Source organism: Mizuhopecten yessoensis, unplaced genomic scaffold (genome assembly GCF_002113885.1).
Source record: "Mizuhopecten yessoensis strain PY_sf001 unplaced genomic scaffold, ASM211388v2 scaffold10879, whole genome shotgun sequence".
Lineage (NCBI taxonomy): Eukaryota > Metazoa > Mollusca > Bivalvia > Pectinida > Pectinidae > Mizuhopecten > Mizuhopecten yessoensis.
The window spans coordinates 57,892-74,806 of NW_018408767.1; the positions used below are offsets into that span (position 1 = coordinate 57,892).

The 16,915-nt window shown below is 38.7% G+C and overlaps 1 protein-coding gene across 1 annotated transcript in view; it reads left to right on the forward strand.

Annotated features, from left to right (window-relative positions):
* Window positions 1–15,784, forward strand: part of LOC110463228 — a 39,723-nt gene extending 23,939 nt beyond the window's left edge. Inside the window, exons 15-18 of the mRNA XM_021517657.1 lie at window positions 2,719–2,809; window positions 3,181–3,250; window positions 12,536–12,642; window positions 13,459–15,784. Coding sequence (XP_021373332.1) covers window positions 2,719–2,809; window positions 3,181–3,250; window positions 12,536–12,642; window positions 13,459–13,669 — 479 coding nt within the window. The 3' untranslated portion in view covers window positions 13,670–15,784. The remainder of the gene's footprint in view (window positions 1–2,718; window positions 2,810–3,180; window positions 3,251–12,535; window positions 12,643–13,458) is intronic.
* The last annotated feature ends 1,131 nt before the right edge of the window (window positions 15,785–16,915 follow it).

The following is a 16,915-nucleotide window of genomic DNA, read 5'->3' on the forward strand; positions in this document are numbered from 1 at the left end:
GCCAGACATATCACACATGTAAGTACAGCCAGACATTGATCACACATGTAAGTACAGCCAGACATATCACACATGTAAGAACAGCCAGACATATCCCACATGTAAGTACCGCCAGACATATCACAACTGTAAGAACAGCCATACATATCACACATGTAAGTACAGCCAGACATATCACACATGTAAATACAGCCAGACATATCACACATGTAAGTACAGCGAGACATATCACACATGTAAGTACAGCCAGACATATCTCACATGTAAGTACAGCCAGACATATCACACATGTAAGTACAGCCAGCCATATCACACATGTAAGTACAGCCAGACATACCACACATGTAAGTAAAGCCAGACATATCACAAATGTAAGTATAGCCAGACATATCACACATGTAAGTACAGACAGACATATCACACATGTAAGTACAGCGAGACATATCCCACATGTAAGTACCGCCAGACATATCTCACATGTAAGTACAGCCAGACATATAACACATGTAAGTACAGCCAGACATATCACACCTGAAAGTACAGCCATACATATCACCCATGTAAGTACAGCCAGACATATCTCACATGTAAGTACAGCCAGACATACCACACATGTAAGTACAGCCAGACATATCACATGTAAGTACAGCCAGACATATAATACATGTAAGTACAGCCACGCATATCACACATGTAAGTACAGCCAGACATATAATATATGTAAGTACAGCCGGACATATAATACATGTAAGTTCAGCCAGACATATCACACATGTAAGTACAGCAAGACATATAATACATGTAAGTACAGCCAGACATACCACACATGTAGGTACAGCCAGACATATAATACATGTAAGAACAGCCAGACATATCACACATGTAAGTACAGACAGACATATCACACATGTAAGTACAGCGAGACATATCCCACATGTAAGTACAGCCAGACATATCTCACAGGTAAGTACAGCCAGACATATCACACATGTAAGTACAGACAGACATATCACACATGTAAGTACAGCGAGACATATCACACATGAAAGTACAGCCAGACATATCTCACATGTAAGTACAGCCAGACATACCACACATGTAAGTACAGCCAGACATATAATATATGTAAGTACAGCCGGACATATAATACATGTAAGTTCAGCCAGACATATCACACATGTAAGTACAGCGAGCCATATCAAACATGTAAGTACAGCCAGACATATAACACATGTAAGTACAGCCAGACATATCACACAAGTAAGTACAGCCAGACATATCACACATGTAAATACAGCCAGACATATCACACATGTAAGTACAGCAAGACATATAATACATGTAAGTACAGCCAGACATACCACACATGTAAGTACAGCCAGACATATCACAAATGTAAGTACAGCCAGACATATAATATATGTAAGTACAGCCAGACATATAATACATGTAAGTTCAGCCAGACATATCACACATGTAAGTACAGCCAGACATATCACATATGTAAGTACAGCCAGACATATCACACATGTAAATACAGCCAGACATATCACACATGTAAGTACAGCCACATGTAAGTACAGCCAGACAAATCACACATGTAAGTACAGCCAGACATATCCCACATGTAAGTACAGCCAGACATATCACACATATAAGTACAGCCAGACATATCACCCATGTAAATACAGCCAGACATATCACACATGTAAGTACAGCCATACAAATCACACATGTAAGTACAGCCAGACATTTCACAACTAAGTACAGCCAGACATATCGCACATGTAAGTACAGCCAGACATATCACACATGGAAGTACAGCCAGACATATCACAACTGTAAGAACAGCCATACATATCACACATGTAAGTCCAGCCAGACATTTCACAACTGTAAGAACAGCCATAGAAATCACACATGTAAGTACAGCCAGACATATCACACATATAAGTACAGCCAGACATATCACCCATGTAAATACAGGGAGACATATCACACATGTAAGTACAGCCAGACATATCACAACTGTAAGAACAGCAATACATATCACACATGTAAGTACAGCCAGACATTTCGCAACTGTAAGAACAGCCATACAAATCACACATGTAAGTACAGCCAGACATATCACACATGTAAGTACAGCCAGACATATCACAACTGTAAGAACAGCCATACATATCACACATGTAAGTACAGCCAGACATTTCACAACTGTAAGAACAGCCATACAAATCACACATGTAAGTACAGCCAGACATATCACACATGTAAGTACAGCCAGACATATCACATATGTAGCGGAACTTGACTGGGTGGATCGTCAGCAACCAGGTAGCTCAATTGGTAGTGCGTCAGTCTAGAGTTCCGAGGGTCCTGGGTTCAAACCCTGGTCTGGTCTTTGCATTTCTCTTTCTCCTGATACACATAGAATGAATCCAGACACATCAAGTCTTCCATCCACTGCCCCCAAAAAAAGTAGCCGCTAAATCCATTCAGCTAATCTCTCATTCAAAACTCTCAACATATGACCTTAATCCACACACCCAATATCTCATTCACAACTTCCAAAATATATACTCAATCCACACAAAAAAGTCTTAAATTCATGAAGCTATAATAATTAATTATACATGAAACAATTTTGAAGAAATACATTATTTAGCAAACAAAAATCTTTTCAAAATGTGTTAAGTTTGATTTTGTTGTTATTAGTACAGGGCTGGGTAGACTCAGTTTATGTGAGGAAGCAGTCAGCCTACGGTGGAAGTACTAAGTCTGTGACTGGCTGTTGTACCCAGCATTTGTAAGTTACACAACTTACTGTTTAAATACTGTATAAGGACATTTATTATGTAACCCTTTCATACTGTATCTTGTATTGTCTAGAAATTTGCATTAACCTTTCATTTGGTATACAGTTTCATGGAACATAAATTGTATCAGTTAAGTTTAAATTTTGTCTGTTCAGAACATTGATATTGATTGGGTTATACAGGTTTCACTGTATAAATTTTCATATATTTTAGGAAACCGTTTTTGATGGAAATATTCAATACTAGTATATAATTAATGTAACCACTTTCTTTAGCAGGATATGACATTGTATCAAAATGTCATGTTACTTTTTTTCTGCAAAAAGTATTCATTATATATAAAGGTTTGTTGTTTTTACAGCTGGTGTCATTCTGCCCTGTCTCTGACAATTTTTGGGATAGTTTTTACAGTAGCCATGCTGGACCCTCAGGTAAAATCTCTTTTTTTTGATAATGTTATCATGGCCATTATATATAGGCCATCAGATAAATGCTTAATATTCTTAATGTTTTTGGGGTCCTGTTAACAGTAGCCATGTTAGACCCTTAGGTAAATTATTGATGTTTTTAGGGTAGTGTTTACAAGTGCCACGTTGTACCTTCAGATAAGTTTTCAATGTTTTTGGGCACTGTTAACAGTGGCCATATTGGATCCTCAGGTAAAAGCTCAATATTGTTGGTGCACTGTTAAGAAGGGCCAGGTTGGACCCTAGGGTAAGCTATCAATGTTTGTTTTGGTAGAGACCCTCAGGTAAATAGTCAATATTTTTGGGGAACTGTTAACATTAGGGCCAGGTTGGACCCTAGGGTAAGCTATTAATGTGTGTTTGGGTAGAGACCCTCAGGTAAATGCTCAATATTTTTGGGGCACTGTTAAAATAAGGGCCATGTTGGACCCTAGGGTAAGCTATTAATGTGTGTTTGGGTAGAGACCCTCAGGTAAATAGTCAATATTTTTGGTGCACTGTTAAGAAGGGCCATGTTTGACACTCGGATAAGCTATCAATGTTTTTTGGGTAGAGACCCTCTGGTAAATGCTCATCATTTTTTGGGCACTGTTGACATTAGGGCCATGTTGGACCCTAGGGTAATAAGCTATCAATGTTTTTTTGGGTAGAGACCCTCAGGTAAATGGTCAATATATTTGGGGAACTGTTAACATTAGGGCCATGTTAGATCCTTGGGTAATTAGCTATCAATGTTTGTTTGGGTAGAGACCCTCAGGTAAGTGCTCAATAGTTTTGGGGCACTGTTAATATTAGGGCCATAATGGATCCTTGGGTAAGTTACAGTGTATCAATGTTTTTTTCGGGTAGAGACCCTCAAGTAAATTCATTGCACACAATAACAATGTTTATCAATGGAGAATTTCATGTTCCGATCCGAATTAAAGTAAGGAAAGATTTTAAACAGATTTATTCTGAATTACTGATGCTAAATTGCCAAGGCATCCTCACTATATAATTATACACAGTTCCTGTGGCAACCAGCCAATCACAGCACTATGAATCCTATAGGATATATGATAGGATATCCTGAAATCCAGCAGAAATAGTCAACAAAGCTACTACCTTTCAATAATGAAAGTTTGTATCTTGCAAATACAATATTATATTGTTAGATTTTCATGTTAAAAGTGATTGTTCCGATGAAAAAAACACATTAATTTTATCTCCTATGTGTGGGTATGTTACCTACATCTTCCTATCATCATAAATATGTAATGATTTGTATGGCTTACTTTGTTATATATTAATTTGCATGCATAACACACTATTGCATCAGTTTTACATTCAAAACATGTTTTGAAACTGATTAGAAATATGAAGATACTGTGATTACAGGAAAGTTTTTATAATGCATTTTATACAAAATTCAGTTTTAATTACCAATAAACTGAAGTCTAATAATTGAGTTTTTATTTCATTCGTATTGATACTTGTCATAAATTGTGAACTGATGTAAATTGGCATTCATAGTTAGTTTTTCATATGATTTTTTATTTCCTGTTGATGGTCATATTGATTGTGAAACCCAACTGAAAGCAATTAATTATATGGTTTCAAGTGACATGACTCGCCCTAGGATTCTTTAGTTACATTGATTCTGACCATATTTGATGTAACAGTTCAGTCCTTTATTACTTTAAACACTTTCATGAGAACAATACATTTTCATGCAAGGTAAACATAGAAAACCACATACAAATAAACCATACCAGCAGTCACCCACACGCTGTATAGTACAGTGTAGGGAGAGATCCTACAGTCACACACCACACACTATATAGTACAGTAAAGGGAGTGATCCTACAGTCACACACCACACACTATATAGTGCAGTGAAGGGAGTGATCCTACAGTCACACACCACACACTGTATAGTACATAAAGGGAGTGATCCTACAGTCACACACCACACACTGTATAGTGTAACAGTTCAGTCCTTTATTACTTTAAACACTTTCATGAGAACAATACATTTTCATGCAAGGTAAACATAGAAAACCACATACAAATAAACCATACCAGCAGTCACCCACACGCTGTATAGTACAGTGTAGGGAGAGATCCTACAGTCGCACACCACACAATGTAAAGTACAGTGTAGGGAGAGATCCTACAGGCACACACCACACACTGTATAGTACAGTGTAGGGAGAGATCCTACAATCATACACCACACACTGTATAGTACAGTGTAGGGAGAGATCCTACAATCATACACCACACACTGTATAGTACAGTGTAGGGAGTGATCATACAGTCACACACCACACACTATACAGTACAGTGTAGGGAGAGATCCTACAGTCACACACCACACTGTAAAGTGCAGTGTAGGGAGAGATCCTACAGTCACACACCATACACTGTATAGTACAGTGTATGGAGAGATCCTACAGTATAGTACAGTGAAGGGAGTGATCCTACAGTCACACACCACACACTGTATAGTACAGTGAAGGGAGTGATCATACAGTCACACACCACACACTATATAGTACAGTGTAGGGAGAGATCCTACAGTCACACAGCACACACTGTATAGTACAGTGTAGGGAGAGATCCTACAGGCACACACCACACCCTGTAAAGTACAGTGTAGGGAGAGATCCTACAGTCACACACCATACACTGTGATCATACAGTCACACACCACACACTATATAGTACAGTGAAGGGAGTGATCCTACAGTCACACACCACACACTATATAGTGCAGTGAAGGGAGTGATCCTACAGTCACACACCACACACTGTATAGTACAGAAAGGGAGTGATCCTACAGTCACACACCACACACTATATAGTACAGTGAAGGGAGTGATCCTACAGTCACACACCACACACCATATAGTACAGTGTAGGGAGAGATCCTACAGTCACACACCATACACTGTATAGTACAGTGGAGGGAGAGATCCTACAGTCACACACCACACTATGTAAAGTACAGTGTAGGGATATATACTACAGTCACACACCACACACTGTATAGTACAGTGTAGGGAGAGATCCTACAGTCACACACCACACACTGTATAGTACCATGTAGGGAGAGATCCTACAGGCACACACCACACACTGTAAAGTACAGTGTAGGGAGAGATCCTACAGTCACACACCACACACGGATAGTACAGTGTAGGGAGAGATCCTACAGTCACACACCACACTATGTAAAGTACAGTGTAGGGATATATACTACAGTCACACACCACACACTGTATAGTACAGTGTAGGGAGTGATCCTACAGTCACACACCACACACGGATAGTACAGTGTAGGGAGCGATCCTACAGTCACACACCACACACTGTATAGTACTGTGTAGGGAGAGATCCTACAATCATACACCACACACTGTATAGTACCATGTAGGGAGAGATCCTACAGGCACACACCACTCACTGTATAGTACAGTGTAGGGAGCGATCCTACAGTCACACACCACACACTGTATAGTACAGTGTAGGGAGAGATCCTACAATCATACACCACACACTGTATAGTACCATGTAGGGAGAGATCCTACAGGAACACACCACACACTGTAGTACAGTGTAGGGAGAGATCCTACAGGCACACACCACACACTGTATAGTACAGTGTAGAGAGAGATCCTACAATCATACACCACACACTGTATAATACCATGTAGGGAGAGATCCTACAATCACACCCCACTCACTGTATAGTACAGTGTAGGGAGAGATCCTACAGGCACACACCACACGCTGTATAGTACAGTGAAGGGAGTGGTCATAGAGTCACACACCACACACTATATAGTACAGTGAAGGGAGTGATCCTACAGTCACACACCACACACATACACCACACACTGTATAGTACAGTGAAGGGAGTGATCCTACAGTCACACACCACACACATACACCACACACTGTATAGTACAGTGTGGGGAGAGATCCTACTGTCACACACCACACACTGTATAGTAAAGTGTAGAGAGAGATCCTACAATCATACGCCACACACTGTATAATACCATGTAGGGAGAGATCCTCCAGTCACACACCACACACTGTATAGAACAGTGTAGGGAGAGATCCTACAATCATACCCCACACACTGTATAATACCATGTAGGGAGAGATCCTACAATCACACACCACACACTGTATAGTACTGTGTAGGGAGAGATCCTACAGTCACCCACCACACACTGTATAGTACAGTGTGGGGAGAGATCCTACTGTCACACACCACACACTGTATAGTACATTGTAGGGAGAGATCCTACAGGCACACGCCACACACTGTATAGTACAGTGTAGGGGGAGGTCCTACATTCACATACCACACACTGTATAGTACGGTGTAGGGAGAGATCCTACAGTCACTCACCACACACTGTATAGTACAGTGTATGGAGAGATCCTACAATCATACACCACACGCTGTATAGTACAGTGAAGGGAGTGGTCATAGAGTCACACACCACACACTATATAGTACAGTGTAGGGAGGAACAGTCTCACACCACATACTGTATAGTACAGTGTAGGGGGAGATCCTACAGTGTATAGTACAGTGTAGGCAGAGATCCTACAATCATACCCCACACACTTTATAGTACAGTGTAGGGAGAGATCCTTCAGTCACACACCACACACTGTATAGTACTGTGTAGGGAGAGATCCTACAGTCACTCACCACACACTGTATAGTACAGTGTGGGGAGAGATCCTACAGTGACACACCACACACTGTATAGTACAGCGTAGGGAGGAACAGTCACACACCACATAATGTATAGTACAGTGTAGGGAGAGGTCCTACAGTCACACACCACACACTGTAAAGTACAGTGTAGGGAGAGATCCTACAGTCACCCACCACACACTGTATAGTACAGTGTGGGGAGAGATCCTACCGTCACACACCACACACTGTATAGTAAAGTGTAGAGAGAGATCCTACAATCATACGCCACACACTGTATAATACCATGTAGGGAGAGATCCCACAGTCACACACCACACACTGTATACCACACAATGTACAGTACAGTGTAGGGATATATACTACAGTCACACGCCACACACTGTATAGTACAGTGTAGAGAGAGATCCTACAATCATACACCACACCCTGTATAGTACAGTGTAGGGAGTGATCCTACAGTCACACACCACACACTATATAGTGCAGTGTAGGGAGAGATCCTACAGTCACACACCACACAATGTATAGTACAGTGTAGGGAGAGATCCTACAGTCGCACACCATACACTGTATAGTACAGTGTAGGGAGGAACAGTCACACACCACATACTGTATAGTACAGTGTAGGGAGAGATCCTACATTCACATACCACACACTGTATAGTACAGTGTAGGGAGAGATCCTACAGTCACGCACCACTCACTATATAATACAGTGTATGGAGGCACAGTCACACCCCACACACTGTATAGTACAGTATAGGGAGAGATCCTACAGTCACTCACCACACAATGTATAGTACAATGTAGGGAGAGATCCTACGGTGAACATCTGTAACTCTCGTCTCTCATCCGTGGCTCTGTATAGTACAGTGTAGGGATATATACTACAGTCACACACCACACACCATATAGTACAGTGAAGGGAGAGATCCTACAGTCACGCACCACTCACTATATAATACAGGGTAGGGAGGGACAGTCACACACCACACACTGCCTAGTATAGTGTAGGGAGAGATGCTACGGTCACACACAATACACTATACACCACACACTGTATAGTACCATGTAGGGAGAGATCCTACAGGCACACACCGCACACTGTATAGTACAGTGTAGAGAGAGATCCTACAGTCACGCACCACTCACTATATAATACAGGGTAGGGAGGGACAGTCACACACCACATACTGTATAGTACAGTGAAGGGAGAGATCCTACAGTCACTCACCACACAATGTATAGTACAGTGTAGAGTACAGTGTAGGGAGCGATCCTACCGTCACACACCAAACAATGTATAGTCCAGTGTAGGGAGAGATCCTACATTCACATACCACACACTGTATAGTACAGTGTAGGGAGGGACAGTCACACACCACACAATGTATAGTACAATGTAGGGAGAGATCCTACGGTGAACATCTGTAACTCTCGTCTCTCATCCGTGGCTCTTGTCTCCCCTCCGATCCGTGACTCCTGTCTCCATTCGTGTTGATAGATTTGACAAATTTGTGTTAATTGTGTAAATCCCAGATACTGACATTAATATGGACCAGAATAGATTGTGACATTAATAAGGGCCCCGTATCCAAAATACGGGTTCCCTATAGTAATCACTCTGTCTGTCTGTCTGTCTGTCCGTCGTCAAATTTTGTTCATGGCTCATAACTTTGTTATTTATTGACCTATGTACATGAAACTTGGTCAAGATGTTCAGTTTACAAAAATTCACATTGAAGTAAAAAGTCAAGGTCAAAGGTCAAGGTCATTAGGTTCAAAGGTCAAGGTCAAATTTTGCATATTTTCACTGATAAACATTTTGTTATGACATGATGAAGCAAAGTTGATCAGAATTATACAAGGAGTCAATTGACCAAAGGTCAAGGTCACTGGGTCAAAGGTGAAGGTTAAATTTTGTTATGACATTATGCAGCAATGTTGGTCAGAATTTGACTGGTGAACATTTTGGAATAACACTTTGAAGCAATGTTGTTCAGAATTAAACAAGGAGTCAATTGACCAAAGGTCAAGGTCAAAGGTCAAAGGTCACGGTCAAATTTTGTATCTTTTCCCTGATGAATATTTTGTTATGACTTTATGAAGCAAAGTTGGTCGGAATTTAACAATGAGTCAACTGACCTAAGGTCAAGGTCACTCGGTCAAAGGTCAAGGTAAAATTTAGTACTTTTTTGCCGGTGAACATTTCATTATGACACTTTGAAGCGATGTTTGTGGGAATTAAACAAGGAGTCATTTGACCAAAGTGCAAGGTCAAAGGTCAAGGTCAAATTTTGTGTTTTTTCACTGATGAACATTTTGTTATGACATTATGAAGCAAAGTTGGTCGGAATTAAAGAATAAGTCAACTAAATAAAGATCAGGGTCACTGGGTTAATGGTCAAGGTCATTTGGGTCCAAAGGTCAAAGACAAAGTGGTTCTCTGACTTTGACCCTGGCTCTAGGTGGAGGAGGTATGTAAGGTGAAATAAAACAAATTAAAGCTAACAAATGAGTATTGCACCGGTATTTACATTTCTGTTAGTCCAGCAAATATGGAGGTGGAAGGAAAATGTATATTTTGCTTCCTTGCGATTATTTTTGAAGTCAAAATGTCAAACGGCAAGCTCAGCTATATGGGCAGATTGCTTCTTGATGATTATGGGGGTTATATTGCCACAAGACAGGGCCCTTACTGACCTGTCAGTGTTCTAATTTGTTCAGGGTCTGTATTCATGAAACCGTTCTCATGCTCAAGCATGGATGTTGTGCTCAAGTCTAATTTTTCGTTCCGGTTATCAAGCCGAATACGGTTTTTAATGTTAATATTTGACTTTTGAATCGTTTAAGTCAGATACAAGAAAGTTGGTTTAAGCAGATAATCCATGCTTGAGCATGATAATGGTTTGATTAATACAGGCCCTGATATCGTTTGGTCATAAAAGAATTTGTAACAATTACACTACTTTAATTCATTCAGAAGCTATCTTTGAAACAACAATATCAATATATTCAAAGACAAGCATTACGGGTACCGTTTGCACGATTAATTTGTATGGCTCGCATACTGTATTCAGTCATAATACAATTACTACCTAACAATATCCTCACTAGTACCATAGTCCGAATCCAAATTGAAAATAGTCATGTTACAAAAGTATGTTGTAATCATTTAAGCTCGCCTATTCGGAGAATAGGGAGGACTCATGTATATACAAATAATGTAGTCACCTCGGCGTCGGCGTCCCACTTCACTGAGGTTAAAGTTTTTGGGCAAGAGTTTTCCAGACAGTGTTGGATAATCACTCTCAATACATTCTTGTCTATCATAAGGCTGAGGCATTTTATGGTGTGTAAGCAATGTGCTCAACCATATTTCATATTTTAGGGGCAGACACTGGTTAATTGGACTTGGTTAAAGGTTTTGAGCAAGTTTGTTTGATTGGACACCAACATCAATACCCTGTTGACTATTTCACGTTGTCTGGTCATTTTTTTTCTTTTCAAATGTACAACATATAAAGGTTCAGCAAAAACTTGTTATATTGCCACCATTTGTTCACAGAAATATTGGCATTATAAAGGGGTTTGGCAATAAATTGAGGGGAATGTATAAAGGAATTCCTAAGAAAAACATAATCAAGGGACCTAAAAAAAACTTTTTAAAAACCTCAGCAGTTATATATGAAAACATCATCACCCACACGTGGATCATACTGTTTAGGCATATAAATTGGTTGGATAAACAAATTTCCTTTTTCTTTTGAAATTTTAACTATTTGAAACTGCAGCTTTGATGGCGCTCCAACGGCAGGAACGCGGTGTTCCTAGTGAAAGGTACCCAGATCTTTTGATCAGCAGCTAATGTCGTCTGTCGCGTATGTGTCTTTGATGTGGTTAGCTGTGATAGATCAATACAAAAGCCATGTTCTTTTGAAGTATTGTACCGTTGTATCTATTTTGAAGGGGACCGATTGTGCTGTCACACTTTCATTTACAGACCACCCACGCTCATGCCCACGCTGTGTCTAAGTCTCCTCCCTGTAACGACATTGTAAATCACGTCACCTACAGATATAGCAAATCAGGAAAGATGCATTTATGTTATATTTGACGCTGTATAGCAGATGATATCTACATACGTGTGTATGTTATAATAGCATATGTATTATGTATCCCAGGATTCGGAAATGCTGGAAAACATACTCCAGTGTACATGTATCAATATTTTGATTTATTTTTAAATAAAACAAATATCTTTTTCCTTATATTTTCCATCAGAATTTTTGCACGTATGCTGTTTATGTCCTAGGTGTTCTTGAATATAAATACAACGTAAACCTCGCCTTTTCAGTTAAATATTGAAAGTATTTTATTGAATAACAAAGGGATGTAAACAAGCTTAAATAGCTTTTATGAGTTCCTGACGCTTTTAAGATTTATAACTTGACAAATGTACAGTATATATCCGTATAAATTGATTGTAATATATTTTTTTCCTTTCTTTTTGCAATTTGTAGGGGTTTGTAGACATGCTGGAGAAATTTTCATCATTCACTCTTAATTTGGAAGCTAGTGTGTTCGTGTTTTTAATGTTATTACGAGCCCAGAGGAAAAATAACAAAAGGTAAAATAGAATATAATTATGTATATATAAATATGTATAACAATGTCATTACATAATATGTACATTGTGTCTCCAACATTACCTATTGTGTACTTCCAAGGGAATTAATGTAGTGTTCTCTGGTCACAGGAAAATAAATGTTACTCTCTGTTCATTGATTTAGCGTGGTGTAATATTATGTCGTAGACAATCTTTATATTTTCCATACATGAATCAAATATATAGCATGATATGATCAGTTTCTGCATTTCAAGATATGAAAACAAATTAACAAATTTTGAAGTGCAGTCTCGAGTTGATTATTTGCATATACTAATTGTGTCTCCCATATGTTATAATGTAAATTTATTAACTCTTCAAAACTTATGTAGTCAGTTTTATTGTTTGGCGTTGCTAGTCACAGACGTGAAGTTCTGGTTATTTATAGTCACACACGTACAATGGTATTTGGATCATTTATCTTGCTTGTTTGATCCGGGCGGAATGCTGTGCTAGGTGCCTTCGGCATGATATTTCAGTGGGATAGCACTATAAAGTCGGCATCAGATCCGCGCTATCACAAGGAGGCTATTACACCAATATGCCCTGCCTCTAGCACACATACACACATGGAGTCACGTCCTTAATGACCTTAGCTGTTAATAGGACATTAAATAAGAGAAAACCAAACCAAACTAAGATTCCAAATTCTAGGTTGACAGTTCACGTACATTTTACTATGAGCTTTTAGTTACTGCGACTAAAGTTCAATGTTTATACAGTATTGAAATCAGAGTGTTTCTAGGTGTTTGACCTTGTTTTTGTTTTTCATTTCAGATTTCTAAAAATTCCACTGCCTATTCCTAACTCATTACGGTGGTTGCAGTTCTTTATCCCTCTGTACTTCGGGTTTGCAGTGATATATGACTTGTACAACACTGTGCGGGACATTGTGTCTGGGGAGGATGACCTGTCGGTCACGTTAGTGACTACAATATATAACCAATCACTAACGACCATGCTGCCTTATGTTAATACATCTGTGTAACAGGCTCTAGGTCAACGTTTAACAGATGTTCTTTAACTGTTAACATTCTGTTGTTTCATTTTGTTCTGAATAGATTCGTTTGAGTTAAGGGAACATCTTAAGCTAAAGAAAGTTTCAAAAGCCTAAGATGCAAGGAACTGATTTGAAAATTAATATAAAAAACAGAGAAAAAGCTAATTATGTTCCATATGGTGTGTGTGCGTTTGAGTGGGGTGATTTGGAATACTAAAGTGTGACTATTTCGGTTATGAGAATGACTGAGTATGAGTACGATTATTGGGTAGTATACATGTGAGAATTTTCAATATGGTGATTCTTTTTTAAAAATAACATGAAAATTCGGAGTGTGATTATTTTGAGCACGCGTACCTGTAATAAGGATGATTGAAATGTTTCCTTACACTAATCTTAAGTATAATCCTGTATAATGTTTAAAAGTATTTTGTTACTAATGGAATGTATTTGGCATACGTCTGTGAATAAGCCCACCAGCATCAGTTATCAGTCCTGTCAAGTGATTTTAAGGAACCTTCAATGATTTTCATATTAAAATACGTTTATGATGAACATATGTTTTGGAACAAAAATCGGTTAAAATGACGTCACCTGAAAAGAGTTGAAGTAGTTTTATACCAAATCAGAGAGAGAGAAAATATTCATGTGCAATGGTCCATTTTTCTCTTGTTTTTCGTACATTTAAGACCCATCAATATTTTGGTCAACCTTATTCACTTCAGGAGAAGGGAATTCATTTGCAGTAAAATACGATAATGTACAGGGAACACAGTAATACAGTTATATCTAAAACTTTTAATACATACATGTACCGGGGACTGGCTATTATTGTAAATATCTGGTTGTTATGTTTGTTTAGTTTATAAAGATATGAACACAGAGACATGTAACATGCTGTATAACTGAATATTAATCAAATCCATTACCTATATCTCGGGCACAGATTTTGTAACATTCCAACCTCGGCTTATGCCTCGGTTGGGATTATGTTCCAGAATCTTACCCTCGATTGAGATATATCTCGATCTCGCTCAGTTACGGGTATTTGATTTTTTTTCTCGCACTCTCACCTCTTAGTTCGAAAAACTATTGAATTTCGGTAATTTCATTAAAAACAATACATATATCAACAAAACAGAACCAAAGAAATGTACGCGTGTAGCCCCTGCATCAGCGCACTGATGGATATATCGCTGTGTGAAAATTCCACAAAATGTCACATAAAGATATCAGAAAGTAGAGAGATCGAACGAGATGGAAACAAATCCCACTGAGTATCACTTGGGGTATCTCTGTCTGAGTTGCGACAAATATATATCTTCAGTTATGTAGTCCGTTTACAGGTGATATATGTATGTGGTTATAATGGGTAGATTACTAATTTACCCATGATCAAATGTACGTGTAGTTACCACCTCAGATTCTAGACAAAAATATAAAAAAAAAAAACAGGCGGATCCAAGCGGCGTCACCAGCGCACGTGTCACTCTCCTGCCCTTGACTGATTTTTTTAGTGCTCATATATATATATATATATATTCAATGATTTTTTACTTCTTTAACTGGCGATTATAGTTGTGTATTAGTGTCCAAGCAACACCCTCCCACCGCACTACCACAGTTTGAAACTCCGTGCCGACACACTCCAGCATCAATGAACTAAATAGGTGGTTATATTTAATAATAAAGAAAAGAACTACATATAAGTCGGTAATATGTAAGTATTTTATCTTTGAACAAATGTAGTTTATATTGTTGATTCAATAAAATATAGGAGTCTGAAATTCGTACGGAATGGTTACCCCACCCTCATTCACTGTTTAGGATTTTACAGCAGTTTGTACAGATCATCACTGTAGTAATAGAGCGATACACCCAATCGGTCGTGCAGGATTATCAAGGGTATCACGGAGCGTGTGTGCATCAAATTTAAATTTAATACATTAAAATAAAACAAAACTTATAATTACATAACCTTCAAACTTGTACCTCATTGTTCAGATACTTATACATATCTACAAGCTTTAACGGAGGCACCGTAGTCTAGTGGTAGGACGCCGGGCTCGTGACCGAAGGGTCGCGGGTTCCAGTCACGGCACGGCACTGTGTTGTAACTTTGAGCAAGATACTTTACTCCGCTTGGTCCAGTCTACTCAGCTTTAAATGAGTACGTGGTTAGGTAGTGCTAGACTTATTGAATGCTAGCTGTGAGCGCCGGAATGGCAGCACCGACTTTATGCTCCCAGGGGAGTTGAAAAAGATGTTGGCTGGTTGCACCACAGATAATAGTTTGTGAACCGCTTTGAGACGACCTACGAACTAGGTTCTGATAAAGCGGTATATAAGAACCTCTAATTATTATATTATAACTATCAAAGAAGCATTTATTTTGTCTTTTACCTCGGATATGAACCTGGCTGAAAATAGAGCATTCCTGGTCTATATCTCTTTGTGATTATGCATACATAGGCTGAGAAGTTATTTATCTATGTATGATATAGTTACAGAAACTGTTGAGTGTGTATTGAAAGGCAATAATTATCTGGATAGTCACATTATATACCCATATAGGACACCTGCCCGAGTGATGGTGAACCAGTATTATAACATTGTCTACCTTCAAGAGTAAATAATAAACAGGAATTATATGTATGGAAAGCGCGTTATTTAAGCGGTTTGGTTTTGGACCACCATATTATGCAGGCAAATTTGATGGTTGAAATTTCACATTTGTATTACCACAAGAAAGGATTGGTGAACTAATATGTATTATTATATGCATGGAAATTTCTCGCAATCACATTGGTCGGATCCTCTACACTTGACCAGTCCTCAAAAAACTCATAACGTTATAAATATTTCTTCATAACCCTTTATTTACTTAGTTGATGAACAATTAAAATGAGTGCGTAATAAAAGGAAAAATAATGGTTAAGATGTCAATTTACTTTTATTATTCAGACATAGCTGGGAATCCTTTTCAAAAGGCGAAAAATCGTAAGGTGCAACACTAAAGCAAAGACAACATGTACATTTATCCTCCAACAGAAAGTGATAAGGTACAGTGTTGTCGTTAAGTTTGGCTGTTAACTGTTTCCGAAACCTCTACTTGTCTCGTTTCCATTCCGTTTCATTGACTAGTACTATAATATACCATAGTCAGAGACGTATATACTGGCTTTACATGTCTCTGACCATAGTATATTTAATTGCATGACTTAATCATAGATA